Consider the following 12,637-nt stretch of genomic DNA (forward strand, 5'->3'; position numbering starts at 1 on the left):
ACCCCTGTGCCAAAAAGTTGGATGCGCGCCCCATTGCTGAATGTGGACACAGAGCAATGGGCTGGGAGCTCACACAGCCCCTCACCTCATCCATCCCACCCCATCCCATCCCCTCTGACCTCCCCAGCCCCCAGCTCTGCAGCTGGGAATGCGCCAGAAGCATTTACGAGCGGTATTCAAGCATAGGGTATTTTTGGAGGAGCCGGGATCAGAACGGTTTACTTTCTTTTTTTTCTTTTTTCTTTTTTTTGGCCTTTGGAATATGGTTTATTTTGAGAAGAAAGAAGGAGCAAGGCAGCCCACATGCCCCAAGTCACCCTGGAATGCTGTCCCACTGGAGGTGCCCTCCAGCTGGGGATGATGGCACTGGGGCAGTGGTAACATGGGGTAGCACTGGGGCTGTGACGCAGCAGTGGGATGGGACGGGGGGGGGTCAGCACTCGGCTCCCTCCAGTCCTGAAGGATTTTTCCGTTGTGTTTTGCTGCCAGGCCTTGCGCAGAGGACGCTGGGGCGGTGTGGAGGAGGGTCCTGGTGCGGCTGTGCCAGGAGGAGCCTGCAAGGCACAGGGGAATCTCACTGTGACCACCTCCACAGAGCATCCCTATGCCCACTGCTGGCCCTGGGAATGGGGTGCCACGTTTGGCTTAGGGCCATGACCCCAGACTCCAGCTGTGTCAGGCTCAGGGGACACCCATGGCATAGGGTTGTATGGGGGGCTGTAGTGCCAGAAAAGCAGTGTCCTGCTGGGTACCCAGGGACACAAACAGCACAAGGGACCCTGGGGCACCACAGTATGGTGATGGTCTTGGGCATCCCCTGCTCCTTTCAGAGCACATGGAGTGTCCCTCCGTACCAGTGCTGGCCTATGGGGTGTCCCCAGGCGGTCACAGCCTGTGGGTGTCCGAGTGCCATTGCAGCACTCCCAGGACCCCCAGGACCACCCGTGGGTGCCCCCAAGAGCAGTGCCAGCCCTCAGGGTCCCTCTTCCCCAGGCAACAGTGACAAGGCACAGGCTGTCCCCTTGTGCAGGGACAGCTTCACGGACAGAGATGGGTCACTGGCATTGGCGTGTCACCAAGCAGTGTCCCCAGTGGCAATAACAGCACAGGGATAGAAGTGGGGTGTCCCCAAGCCCAGAGTCACCGGGTGTCCCTGCGAAAGTGCCACCAGGAGCGTCCTCAGCGCAGCGTCCCCTCAACCACGACACCCCCACCACGGTGTCCCCAGCACAGTGCCACCGCTCCGCCTTTCTCCCGGTGCCCCCTGGGTGCCAGGTGCCGGGGCTGCCCGCCGGGTGCCGACCCCCCCGTCCCGCTCGGTGCCGCGGACGGCGGCGAAGTCTGTCCCTAAAAGGTGCTGGCGGGCGGCGGGGGAGGTCCCGGGGCGGCCCCCTCCCTCCCGGCGCGGCCCCTCCCCGGCTCTTAGGCGGCGCGGCGGGGCGGGGGGCGCAGTGCCGGTGCTGCCGCCGCCCCCGGTGCTCCGCTCCCCACCGCCGCCGCCCCGCGCCCCACCGCCGCCGCCGCCCCACCGCCACCATGGAGGCCATCAAGAAGAAGATGCAGATGCTCAAACTGGACAAGGAGAACGCCATCGACCGTGCCGAGCAGGCGGAGGCTGACAAGAAGCAGGCGGAGGATCGCTGCAAGCAGGTGAGCGTCCCATAGCCTTCCCCAAAAAAAGTTCCGGGAACCCCAGCCCTAAAGGGATCTAGCCCTGTGGACCTCACTTCTATGGGTGTTCAATCTTGGAGCCCCTCAATATAGGGGTGTACAACCCTTGGGGACCTGTAGTCTAGGGATGTCCAGACCCAGGGCCCTTGTCCTGATGGGTGTCCAACCCTGGGGACCTTGTCCCGCTGGGTGTCCAGCCTTGAGGACCCACAATTCAGGGCTTTCTAATCTCTGGGATCCCCGGTCTGGGGGTGTCCAGCCTTAGGAACGCTGTCCCGCTTGATGTCCAACCTTATGGATCACCCACCTAGGGCTAACCATGGGGACCAGTGCCTGCTGTTCCTGACCTCAGTGTCCTCAAACACGCTGTGGTTTGTTGGGACTCCATGTTGCCACCTCCCTACCCCTCTGCATGGGGCATCCTGGGGGACAATGCGCTCCCCCCACAGCCACACAGACAGAGACCTTCCCAGTGCCCCACAGCTGTGTCTCCGTGTCAGGACCTCTCCTGTCCCCAGTCCTAGGGACATGGGGCTCCCCAAGGTCCTGGGGCTCCAAAATGGACCCGAGATAAGGATGGCCACCTCTTGCTGGGGGGGGTGCTCCAGGGTGACCAACCATGACACCCATGCTCTACCCCTTCCCCAGCTGGAGGAGGAACAGCAGGGCCTGCAGAAGAAGCTGAAGGGCACAGAAGATGAAGTGGAGAAATACTCTGAATCCGTCAAGGAGGCCCAGGAGAAGCTGGAGCAGGCAGAGAAGAAAGCCACGGACGTACGTAGGCAACCCCTCCCCTGTGCGGGCGCTGGACTCTAGGGGGGTGAAGGAAGAGGGGAGCCTTATATGGTCAGCATCGGTGGGAAGGGTGTCAGACCCATTCCGGCTGTGGGTGCTATGTGGGTGCCAGTGTACCTGGGCATCACTCAGCCCAGTGCCCCATAACTCATAGGGATGAGCATCCCCACTGTGCCAACATGCACATGTAGGGAAAACTGCGTGGTAGTTGCTAACATGTGTTACAGAAATGCAAAAAGAAACAGAGAAATAGGAAAAGCGCTGAGCACTAGTTGGGAAGGATGCTCAGGGAGCATGGGGACAGTCCTTCAGGGGTCCGACGTGCCACCCTGTACCCTGGGAAGGGAAAGGCTGGGAAGAGTTTTATTTAGGGCCATGACTGATGCTACTCCTGGGAAATGGATCCCAGTGGGGAGATGTTAGGAAGGTGTTGAAATTGGCTTGCGCCTGGCCAGGGTGAAGGGCAGAACAGCTGTGTGTGGCTCGAGGCTGCTTGGGAGCTGGGTATAACAACCCGAGGTGCCACACGGGGTATTTGACACCCTATAAATAAATGCTCCTTTTGATAGCCAGTCCTTCTCTGATGAAAACCAACCCTGGAAACTGGAGGAGAAGCTAAAGGGGAGCTGTCTGGAGCGTGGCCAGCAGGGGCATGGCCAGGCTTTTTAGGATTGAGAACAAAAATTCAATCCTGGCGGGTTTATGGAGCTAAATGGGGGAGATGCGTCAAAACTCCAAGGTGGCCGCCAAGGACAGGGGAGAGCAGATGAGGACAGAGAGCAGCAGCAAAGTCCTTGGAGTGGCCCAGTGGCCCCCAGTGGGACCCCCAGCCTACAGGGGAACAGGGGCTGCCGGGTCAGAGATGTGGGCACAGCGGGCAGTGAGCCTCATTGGATGCCAATGGCCCCAGTGCCAGGCTGCGTCTTGTGGGGAGGTTTTAGAAGTTTGTCCTGAGAAAGGCTCTGGCATTGATTGCTGACCCTTGGGGCTGCCCGAATTTAGACACTAAGTTGTCAAAGCATTGGGAATTCTCCAGAAGGGTTTGTTTATCTTGCCCAGAGGACGACTGTGCTGTGTGCAGTTCTGTGCTGCTCTGAGAGGGTCCGTGCGGGATGGGGTGAGCTGGGTGTGGGATGCCCCAGGCACAGGGCTTGGGGACGGGGTGCTCCCAAAGCCACTGAGTCTCAGTGTGCTGCCAGTACTGAGCGAGGTCACTGCGGCCCCATTCCCTGCTGGTCCCCAAAAGGGACATCCCGTAGGGACAGCGTGGTGGCGGAGCAGGGTATGTCCCAATCCAGCCCTGTGTTGTCCCTGGCCGCTGGCATGTCCCAGCCAACTGCGGGCACAGAGACACACACATTCTGCCATTCCCAGGCCATGATCCCAGGCCACGATCCCACAGGCTTCACCCAAGTTCCCGCCCCGGTGCTCTCCCAAGCTGAGACTTTGCTCTTATTTGGCGATTCCCTGAGCCGGTGGGAGGGAACGGGCACTGCTGGGAAGTGACTGCATCCCTGGGTGGGGCCAGAGCAGGAGGCACCCTCCTCTGGCCGATATGGGACTGGGGTGCCTGCCCCACAGCCTGCTCCCATTGCCTCTTTACTCTTGAGACTCCCCTTCTGCCCTGCACCCCGTGAGCCTCTCTGTGCCCAAGCATGAGGCTGGGACCAGGGCCAAGCCCAAAGCCATGTGCTGCCACGCTGCTGCCACCTGCTTTGGGATGCAGCACTGTGGGGACATGGCTAGATGCTGCCCCTCCAGGGAAGCCCCAGATCCTGGGAAAGAGCATCCCTGGAGGCAGGCATGGAGCGTGGCTGGGGCTGGCCGGCAGCTGTCGGAGATCCTTGAGGGAGGACTGAATGCCACCACGCCTTGCCCTTCTGATGGACCCAAGCATGTGCTGTGGCTGGGACGCAGAGCTGAACTTGCCTGTGCCCTGGGCATCAGCCCTGGAGGTCTTTGTGTGGCCAGAGGCTGTATCCTCATCTCTCGCACTGCCTCACCTGTGGGACAAAAGTCCGTGCCCCCCGGTTCTGCAGCAGACTTGTGGGGACTCTGGGGAGCAGCCCTGGATACACTGTACCCGGGGGGGCTCACAGCCTCCCCGGCTCCTTTTCCTCCCAGGAAAATAAACTCCCCGAGCTCCTTCCCCTCTGCCTGTTGGGACTCGGCGGGGGCATGCAGCCCTCCTGGAGGGCACTCTGTGCCCTGCTTTGTGGGGGCTGCGTCCCTAATGCTGGGGGGCACGGCGTGCCCTCCCTGGCGCAGCCGTGCGCCTTATCGGCGGGAGACGGGCGCTTAGCACAGGGAGCGCGGCGAGCGCGGGTCGGTGTGCGGCAGGAGGAGGAGGAGGAGGAGGAGCAGGAGCAGGAAGGGATGGAGGCAGGGCGGGAGCGGCCGCCGCCTGAGCGCTTCCTGCCCGAGCCAGGCGGATCCCACAAAGGGCTCAGCGGAGCGGCCTCGCTGCGCTCCCCGCCGGCCGCACGGCCATGGCCGGCATCAGCTCCATCGACGCCGTCAAGAAGAAGATCCAGAGCCTGCAGCAGGTGGCCGACGAGGCGGAGGAGCGCGCCGAGCACCTGCAGCGGGAGGCCGATGCCGAGCGGCAGGCCCGGGAGCGGGTGAGGCTCCTGGGGGCACCCCGCGACCCCCAGACCGGGGCGGCGCCGCCACTCGCGGCCGCGCACCGGGGAGCGAGGGGCACGGGAGGGCTTCGGGGCTGCGCGTCCCGGTGGGCGCGGGAGAGCCCCCCCCGCGGGTGCCGGGGCGGGGCGGGGGCTGCGGGCAGGTCCCTGATGCCAGGGCCTCGCGGGGATGCTCCGCGGCGGCGCTCAGCTTGGGAACGGTCCCACATCGCGGCCGAGCTCTCCACGCCCGAGCGGCTGCTGCCCGGTTCGGGGCCGGAGCGGCCGCAGAGCCCTCTGCACCCCTTCGTAGGGACGAGCCATCCCTGTGCGCTGCCACAGGCCAATATTTCCGCTCTGTGGCATTTCCAGGCTGCAGATCGTTCCCGGTTTGGCTTTGTGCTGTTGTTGTTGGGCGTTTTTTGGTCTCTCTTTCCGCTGCCCTCCCCCGTCTCCCGCATCCTCCCGCTATCGGGGCCGGCAGAGCTGGGCGCGGTACCCGCGCCGTTGTCGCGGGCAGAGGAAGCGGCCCCTTCCTGCAGCCGCAGATCGGGTTCCCCGCTCAGCAGCTCATGTTCCCGAGCGCCCATTCGGGCAGCGCTGACCCACTTCGGGGGGTCATTCCCTGGGAAAAAGCTCACGCCGGGGTGAGGCTGAACATCTGACGGGACCTCTGGTTCGGGCATCCCCGCTCCCTCTGCCCCAGTAGAAGCGGTGAAGCGGGAGCCTCCCACCGCAGCCCATCCCTTTGCGTTTTGGGCTTTTTCTACCCGCCGCGGGGCCGGGAGCTGCTGAGGCAGCGTTTCCCGGCTGTGATGGAGCGGGGAGGCCTTAGCGAATGGAAAGAGAACGGGGCCAGGCGGCGGGGGACTGGCGGGGGGCCAGGGCCACCGCTCCCGGCCGGCTCTGGCTGCCCGCCCCATCGGCGCACGGGGAACATGGGAACAAGGGGGGCCCCGCTCTCGCCGGCCCCGGCGGTGCGATGTTGGCCGGGCGCCATGCGTCCGAGGGCGGCTCGGTCCATCGCCCCGCGGCCAGGCGAAGCGAGTCAGCAAGCGCGGCTCAACGGGGCTCCGGGCGGCCCCAAGTGGGGGCTCGGCGCTATGGGCCCGGTTTGCTCCACCGCCTCCGTAAACAGGAAATCCACAAGTGGCTATCGTCTCCTTTTCGGGAGTGGATCAGCACAGGGCATTCCTCCTGCTTTACTCACTGCTCTGCAAACCCCCAGTGCAGGCCTGGGGAAGGCACAGCTGAGCGGACCCATTGAGTGCACCTCTTCCATCTCCTGGGCTGGGGGTGTGAGGATTTGGTCTGGGGGCTGCGCACACATGTGAAGGACCAGCTGGCATCAAGCACAGTGTTAGGGATGGAGGAACCCCATGTCATTATTATCAGTGCAGGTCGGAAGTGATAGATGCATGGTGCAAAGGAGTGTCCCAGCTAAAATAACTCCTGACAATGCTATTTACATGTCTATGTGCCTTGTGGTGACCAAGAGGTTTTTGCTTTCCAGGCTGAGGCCGAGGTGGCTTCTCTGAACCGCCGCATCCAACTGGTAGAGGAGGAGCTGGACCGGGCCCAGGAGCGCCTGGCCACCGCCCTGCAGAAGCTGGAAGAGGCTGAGAAAGCGGCAGATGAGAGCGAGAGGTGTGATGGGGGGGTGGGGGACAGTAGGGGGTGGCTTTGGGTTGCCCATGATAGCATGCAGCCCCTCAGCTTTGCAGCAGGGCTTGGGGACCCCTTGAGTTGACCCCACGGGGTTAGCATTGGTTTTTCTGTAGGGAGGGAGCACAACACAGCCCCCTTTGCTACAGGCATTCTTGGCACACTTTAAAATTTCTGGGGCACCCATAAAATCCTGAACAATTTGATCTGATGCTCATACAAATTATTAAGCTGTGCCCAGAGCCAGAGAGTGCTCAGAGCTGGTTTTGTGCCCCAGAGCTGCCTCCTCCACTTCAGGGCTGAGCTGTAGTCCAGGAGCTGAGGTTGGCCTTTGGGAATGAAGCAGCAGCATCCAGAAGAGGGCTGCAGAACACACACAGGGCATTGCTCCCCCTCTGTTGAAGTACCTGCTTGCAGCACACTCGTTTCCTGGGCAGGAGCCATGCAGGCAAGGGCAGACATGTCACTGCCTTCTGGGCAGTTGGCGGTGAACAATTTGCAGCTGGCCATTTGCTTCCATTGGCAAAGATCAGTTTGACCTGCCTGGCTGAGAGGCACATCTCCTGGGTTGCCGTGGGGCATCTCTGCAGCTTCAGTTGTGCATCCCTGAGGTACTGTTGCTGTGACCCTACTGCACAGGGTGCCTGTGTCCCTGGGCAATATACTGTGTCTCTGGAGTGGGAGGATGGACAGATCAGAACACAGTAGGCAGGCAGGAGATGCAGGTGCCACCTCGACCCACAGCCATAACCTCATAGAATCACAGAATCAGCTGGACTGGAAAAGACCTTCAGGATCACCAAGCCCGATCACCAACCCAACCTACTGACATCCAACATTACGCCATGTCCCTTAGTGCCAAGTCCTCACATCTCTTAAACAGCTCCAAGGATGGGGACTCCACCATCTCCCTGGGCAGCCGAATCCTTGGCCACCCTCTCCATAAATAAATTCTTCCTAATCTTCTTGTTCTGGCTTTCCTCAGAGGCATGAAGGTCATTGAAAACAGGGCCATGAAGGATGAGGAGAAAATGGAGCTCCAGGAAATGCAGCTGAAGGAGGCCAAGCACATAGCGGAAGAGGCTGATCGCAAATATGAGGAGGTGCGTGCCACCATTCGTGTCTCCTGATCCCTGATATCATCAGGGGCAGTGCAGCCCTGCAGCCCTACTCCCTAGTCTGCATCTGACATAGACTCATAGAATCATTAAGGTTGGAGAAGACCTCTAAGATCTCTAGTCCAACCCCAACCCATCCCCACCATGCCCAACAACCACGTCCCTTAGTATCACATCTCCATGGTTCTTGAACACCTCCACGGACAGTGACTCTGCCATCTCCCTGGGCAGCGTGTTCCAGTGTGTCACCATTCTGAGAAGACATTTTTCCTAGTATCCAGCCTGACATGTTCCTCTGGATGTCCCCAACAGGTGGCCCGCAAGCTGGTGGTCCTTGAGGGAGAGCTGGAGCGCTCGGAGGAGCGGGCAGAGGTGGCGGAGAGGTGAGCAGGGCTCCAGGCGCATGAGGCTCCCACACCACCCCTGCCCCATGCTCATGCCCATGGGAGCTGAGGACACATCCCTCTGTCCACATGGGGATGGGGAGCTCCATCCCAGCCACCCAGCAGGTGGGAGGAGGGAGGAGGGATGCTGGCCCCTGGCACATCCTTGACCTGCTCTCTGCCGGCCCCCCCTGTGGGTGCCCCTTTTCCACCCCAGCCGAGTGAGACAGCTGGAGGAGGAGCTGCGGACCATGGACCAGAGCCTCAAATCCCTCATTGCCTCAGAGGAAGAGGTACTGGGGCAGGGGTGTGGGGCGAGGTGCAGCAGCCTCCCTCTCTCTGTCGCTGTCTCTTGAACCACGCCAGCACCTATCTCCTCTCTGCTCTGCTGCCACAGCCCTCACCTCGCCTGTCCCTCCATGGGCAGAGCATGCTCCTCCGTGCCTGCTCTCTTCCTCCTCAGAGGGATGCAGGAATGCAGCAGTGATGCGCGAGGAAGGGACGTGTGCCCAGCGGCTCTGCTGCTCCTCCACTCTGAGTTTTCTCCTTTCTCAACTTGTTCTCTCTCCTTCTTTCCTCCTTCCCTGTGCTCTTTCCACTCCCCCCTTCTCCCTTTCATCACCCCCTCCCCTGCCTGGTGGCCCCTGCTTGGGATGTAGTAAATGTGGTGACCTAGAGGAGGAGCTGAAAATTGTCACCAACAACTTGAAGTCTCTGGAGGCCCAGGCTGACAAGGTAGGACCTGGCGGGGCTGTTGGAGGTGGCCAAAGAGCTCAAGGTTGGGGGGGAGCAGGGTCCCTCGTTGGGGTGAAGAACTGGAGGTGTCCTCTGGGGCTAATGGTGCACTTCTCTGTCCCTGCAGTATTCCACCAAGGAGGACAAGTACGAGGAGGAAATCAAGCTTTTAGGGGAGAAACTGAAGGAGGTAAGGCTCTTGGGTAGGTTCTCTATGGTTGCATGATGCTCTACTCCCAGGACATGCACTGGCAGCAGCAAAATAACATCTCACCCCTCTGCCCTGGAGGCAAATTGAGATGCTCACCAGCCCAGGTGCAGCAAGTGGGGTGGTTTTGGGGTGCAGAGCATGTTTAGGGTGTGAATTTAGGGGCATTCGCATCACACTCACTGTCCTTGCTGTGCTCCCACAGGCTGAGACCAGGGCAGAGTTTGCTGAGCGGTCTGTGGCAAAGCTGGAGAAGACCATTGATGACTTAGAAGGTAAAAGGTCCTCGCTGCCCCGTGTCCCTCTTTCATGGGCAAGTGGGGATGGGGTCCTTGTGCCAGGGGTGGGCACGGATGATGGAAGGGGGGAGGCTGGGATGCTGTGGAGGTGCTGGGGTCCCAAGTGGGAAGTATGGCCTCATCCACACCGCCTGTGCCCGGTGCCGTACCTGCATGCTCCCACCACCCTTCCCTCCTGCTCACCGCCACTCTCTCTCTCTCTGCCACTCGCTCCCTCCCCGCTCCACCGCCTGCCCCTCACTCCCCCCACCTGCAGACGAAGTGTATGCACAGAAGATGAAGTACAAAGCCATCAGCGAGGAGCTGGACAATGCGCTTAATGACATCACCTCCCTCTGAACCCCGCACTGGGCACCAGCACCGCACCCCCTACCTGCCTTCCTCCCCCCCAGCTCGGCCACTTTGCCTGCCTGGCACCCTCCCCACTCCTCCTGCCCGCTCTGTTCCTACTCTGTCCCCTCTCAGTTCTTTCTGGCCCATGGCCGGTGGTCAACAAGAGCCGTCCTGGGGTGTTCCTAGCAGGTGGCAGTCCTGCCCACGGCAGGGTCTCTTCCAACCCTCTTCTTCAAGGTCTCTTCCAACCCAAGCCATGCTGTGATTCTATGATTCTGTAATTCTGTGTTCCCACAAGACGAGGTGTAGGCGCTATGGGGTGTTCAAGGGGAAGGGGAGCATCCCCAGGACCCCACACCCCACGGGGATGTGGGAGGATGGAGCTGTGACCAGGGGCCTTGTGCCCTGCATTTCCCCCCAGCAGCACAAGCACTAGGGACTCCACGTCCCTCCAGCACAGCCATCCTGGTGCTGCACGCCAGGGGGAATATGGAGTGGAGGGGGCTGGTCCTAGCCCCAGGCAGACACCCCCACCACCTGCGCTCCTCTCCCTGCCTTGCCTCTGTCCTTTGCACATTGCTTTTCAGTTTGCATTTTGCATTTCATGACTTTTTCTTTTCTGTTCTGTTCCTCTGGGTTACTGAGTTAGTCTCAATAAAGTGTTTTCTCTCCTTGGTTTCTCCTTTGTTTTCTTCATGCTGCTCTGGTTCTCCATGCTCATCCCTCATTTCCTGATGTCTCATGCAGGTGCTGGCAGCCAGGGGTGGCCTGAGGGACCCCAGCACAGCTGTGGCTTTGCCTCTGTGTGCCTGGGGCCGTCCCCACCACCCCTGGCTCTCAGACACAGCTTTCCTCATTTTGTGCCACCTTCCAAGACCTCCTCTGTGGCTCAGTCAGCCTAAATTCATAGGGCTAGACCTGGCCTGTCCATTCCCCATCCGCACTCCCAGACATCATGTCTTCTCAGCCCTGGCATCTGTCCTCCATCACTCTCCCTGGCTGAAGGGGCTCTCCGTACCCTTCAGCAGTGATTTCTGGCCCTAAGCATGTCCCCAGTCCTCCCTGAGCATCCCACCCTACCCCACAGCGCTGCCACAGAACTGATGGACCTGCAGCCCTATGACTGGCTGCCTCCTCCTCCTGCTTTCCCTGCTGCCTCCCAGGTGGCCATGGGGTGCCCAGTGAGGGCTCTCATGGGCAGCACTGTCCCTTTTCTAACTCTTCTTTCTCTCTCTTCCCACTGCTGCGCTGATGTCTGCGTTTTCTCTAGAGCGCTCCCGGCAGGAGGCTGAGAAAAACCGTGTCCTCACTAACGAGCTGCGGGTCATCCTTACCGAACTTAACAACTGAGCTGTGACAGCTCCTGCCCCAGCCCCTGGGATGCCCCCAGCCCTAGCTGTTTCCCACCCCATTTTGACCAGGCTGGCTCGAGGCTATGAGCTCTGCCTTCTCCCCCCTTGGGTAACTGCCCTGCTTGGTGGGACAGGGATGCCCTGTGGAGCTGATGGGATTTTCCTGGGGGAGGGATGAGAGCTTTTGCCATGTCCCAGAATGTCCATGAGATGGTGGCTGTCCCCTGGCATCAGCCTGGCCCCAGTGGGGAGGGGCACGGTGCCTTCTATAGTTGCCTTCCTCCCCTTCCCCAGGCAGCCAGCTCTTTCCCGTCCCTCTGGTCACGCTAAACTGAGCAGGGGGATGCCCTCTCAGCAGGATGCCCTTGCTGCAGTGTGGGCAGAACCCTTGCTCCATCCCCATCTCTCATGGAAGAAGGATACCATCTGCAAGTGAGCACTGAAGGAGGCTGCCCCAGCAGTGAGCTCATCCCTGCAGCCTTGTTAGCTCTGCTCCTTCTCTGCTGTCTTCTCTGCCCGCCTTCCTGGGCTGCTGTCTCACTCCTCTTCTTCACGGAGCACTTGGCTCATGCAGCAGGTGCTGGCTCTCCTCTTTTGAGGCCAAGGGTTTGTGCACGTGCCCGTTGTGGCTGGTGGTGATGGCAAGATGGGGAGATGGGGACGTGATGATGGCTGGCTGGAGTGGTACCTACCAGCAGTACCCATGCCACAGAGGGGCCATCCATGGCAACAGGGCACTGGGGGAGGATGGAGAAGATGAAGAGCAGGGACCATTTGTCCCTGGGGGTCCCAGAGGGTCTGGGTACATACCTGCCAGCACCGCACTGAGATGTCTGTCTGTGTGCGTGTGTCTGTGCTTGGTGTGGTGTGCGTGGGTCCGGCTGTGCCTGGGTATGCTTGTGCTGTGTCTGCGTGTGTATCTGGTTGTGTGGCTGGGTGTCCCTTGTGTTCGCAGAGAGTCTGGCCAGTGCCAAAGAGGAGAATGTGGGGATACACCAGGTCCTGGACCAGACCTTGTTGGAGCTGAACAACCTCTGAGCTGCCCGGGGATCCCCCTTCCCCCTTCCCTACCCCACACGTGCACCCCACTGGCACGCTCAGGACGTCACCAGCTGAACTGCATCTTGGCCAAATCCACACATTCATTGAGAAGGGAAGCCCTGCAGCCTTACACCATGGCTCGGAGGCGTCTTGTCTGTGCACAGCCTGAATGGCTCTGTCCTGTCTTCATGTCCAAATATTAAAGCAGTTTAACAAGAAGGACGGGTGTGTGTGGTCCTTGCGGGTGGGAACAGGCATTGGGTCCTCTGCAGGGGCCTCGTGACCTCATGATGTGGCAGGAACAGTAGTCACTTTGGATGGGAGTGATAGCAGTTCCTTAGGACGCACAGGAAACCTCAGTCTCAAGTGCCATCCAAACTGAGCATTCTCCTCGAGTGCACAGTGACAGAGAT

At 60.5% G+C, this 12,637-nt stretch overlaps 1 protein-coding gene across 7 annotated transcripts; it reads left to right on the forward strand.

Annotated features, from left to right (window-relative positions):
• TPM2 (tropomyosin 2) lies at window positions 1,460-12,443 on the forward strand. 7 transcript variants are annotated; one of them, XM_021381121.1, is made up of 9 exons: window positions 1,460-1,650; window positions 2,320-2,445; window positions 6,604-6,737; window positions 7,741-7,858; window positions 8,186-8,256; window positions 8,474-8,549; window positions 9,119-9,181; window positions 9,405-9,474; window positions 12,139-12,443. In XM_021381121.1, exons 1-9 carry the CDS (start codon window positions 1,537-1,539, stop codon window positions 12,219-12,221), a joined length of 855 nt encoding a protein of 284 aa, XP_021236796.1. In that variant the 5' UTR covers window positions 1,460-1,536; the 3' UTR covers window positions 12,222-12,443. The 7 variants fall into 7 exon arrangements, with proteins under 7 accessions (XP_021236796.1, XP_021236800.1, XP_021236799.1 ...); XM_021381125.1 differs by lacking the exon at window positions 8,474-8,549 and adding an exon at window positions 8,916-8,991; XM_021381124.1 differs by lacking the exon at window positions 12,139-12,443 and adding an exon at window positions 9,755-10,509.

This window comes from Numida meleagris, chromosome Z, assembly GCF_002078875.1.
Source record: "Numida meleagris isolate 19003 breed g44 Domestic line chromosome Z, NumMel1.0, whole genome shotgun sequence".
In the NCBI taxonomy this organism is placed as follows: domain Eukaryota; kingdom Metazoa; phylum Chordata; class Aves; order Galliformes; family Numididae; genus Numida; species Numida meleagris.

Coding starts and splice junctions, on each gene's coding strand:
- TPM2 (XM_021381121.1), top strand. CDS start 1,537: ATGGAGGCCATCAAGAAGAAGATGCAGATGCTCAAACTGGACAAGGAG. Junction 6,738..7,740: donor GCGGCAGATGAGAGCGAGAG/GTGTGATGGGGG, acceptor GGCTTTCCTCAG/AGGCATGAAGGTCATTGAAA. Junction 7,859..8,185: donor CTGATCGCAAATATGAGGAG/GTGCGTGCCACC, acceptor TGTCCCCAACAG/GTGGCCCGCAAGCTGGTGGT.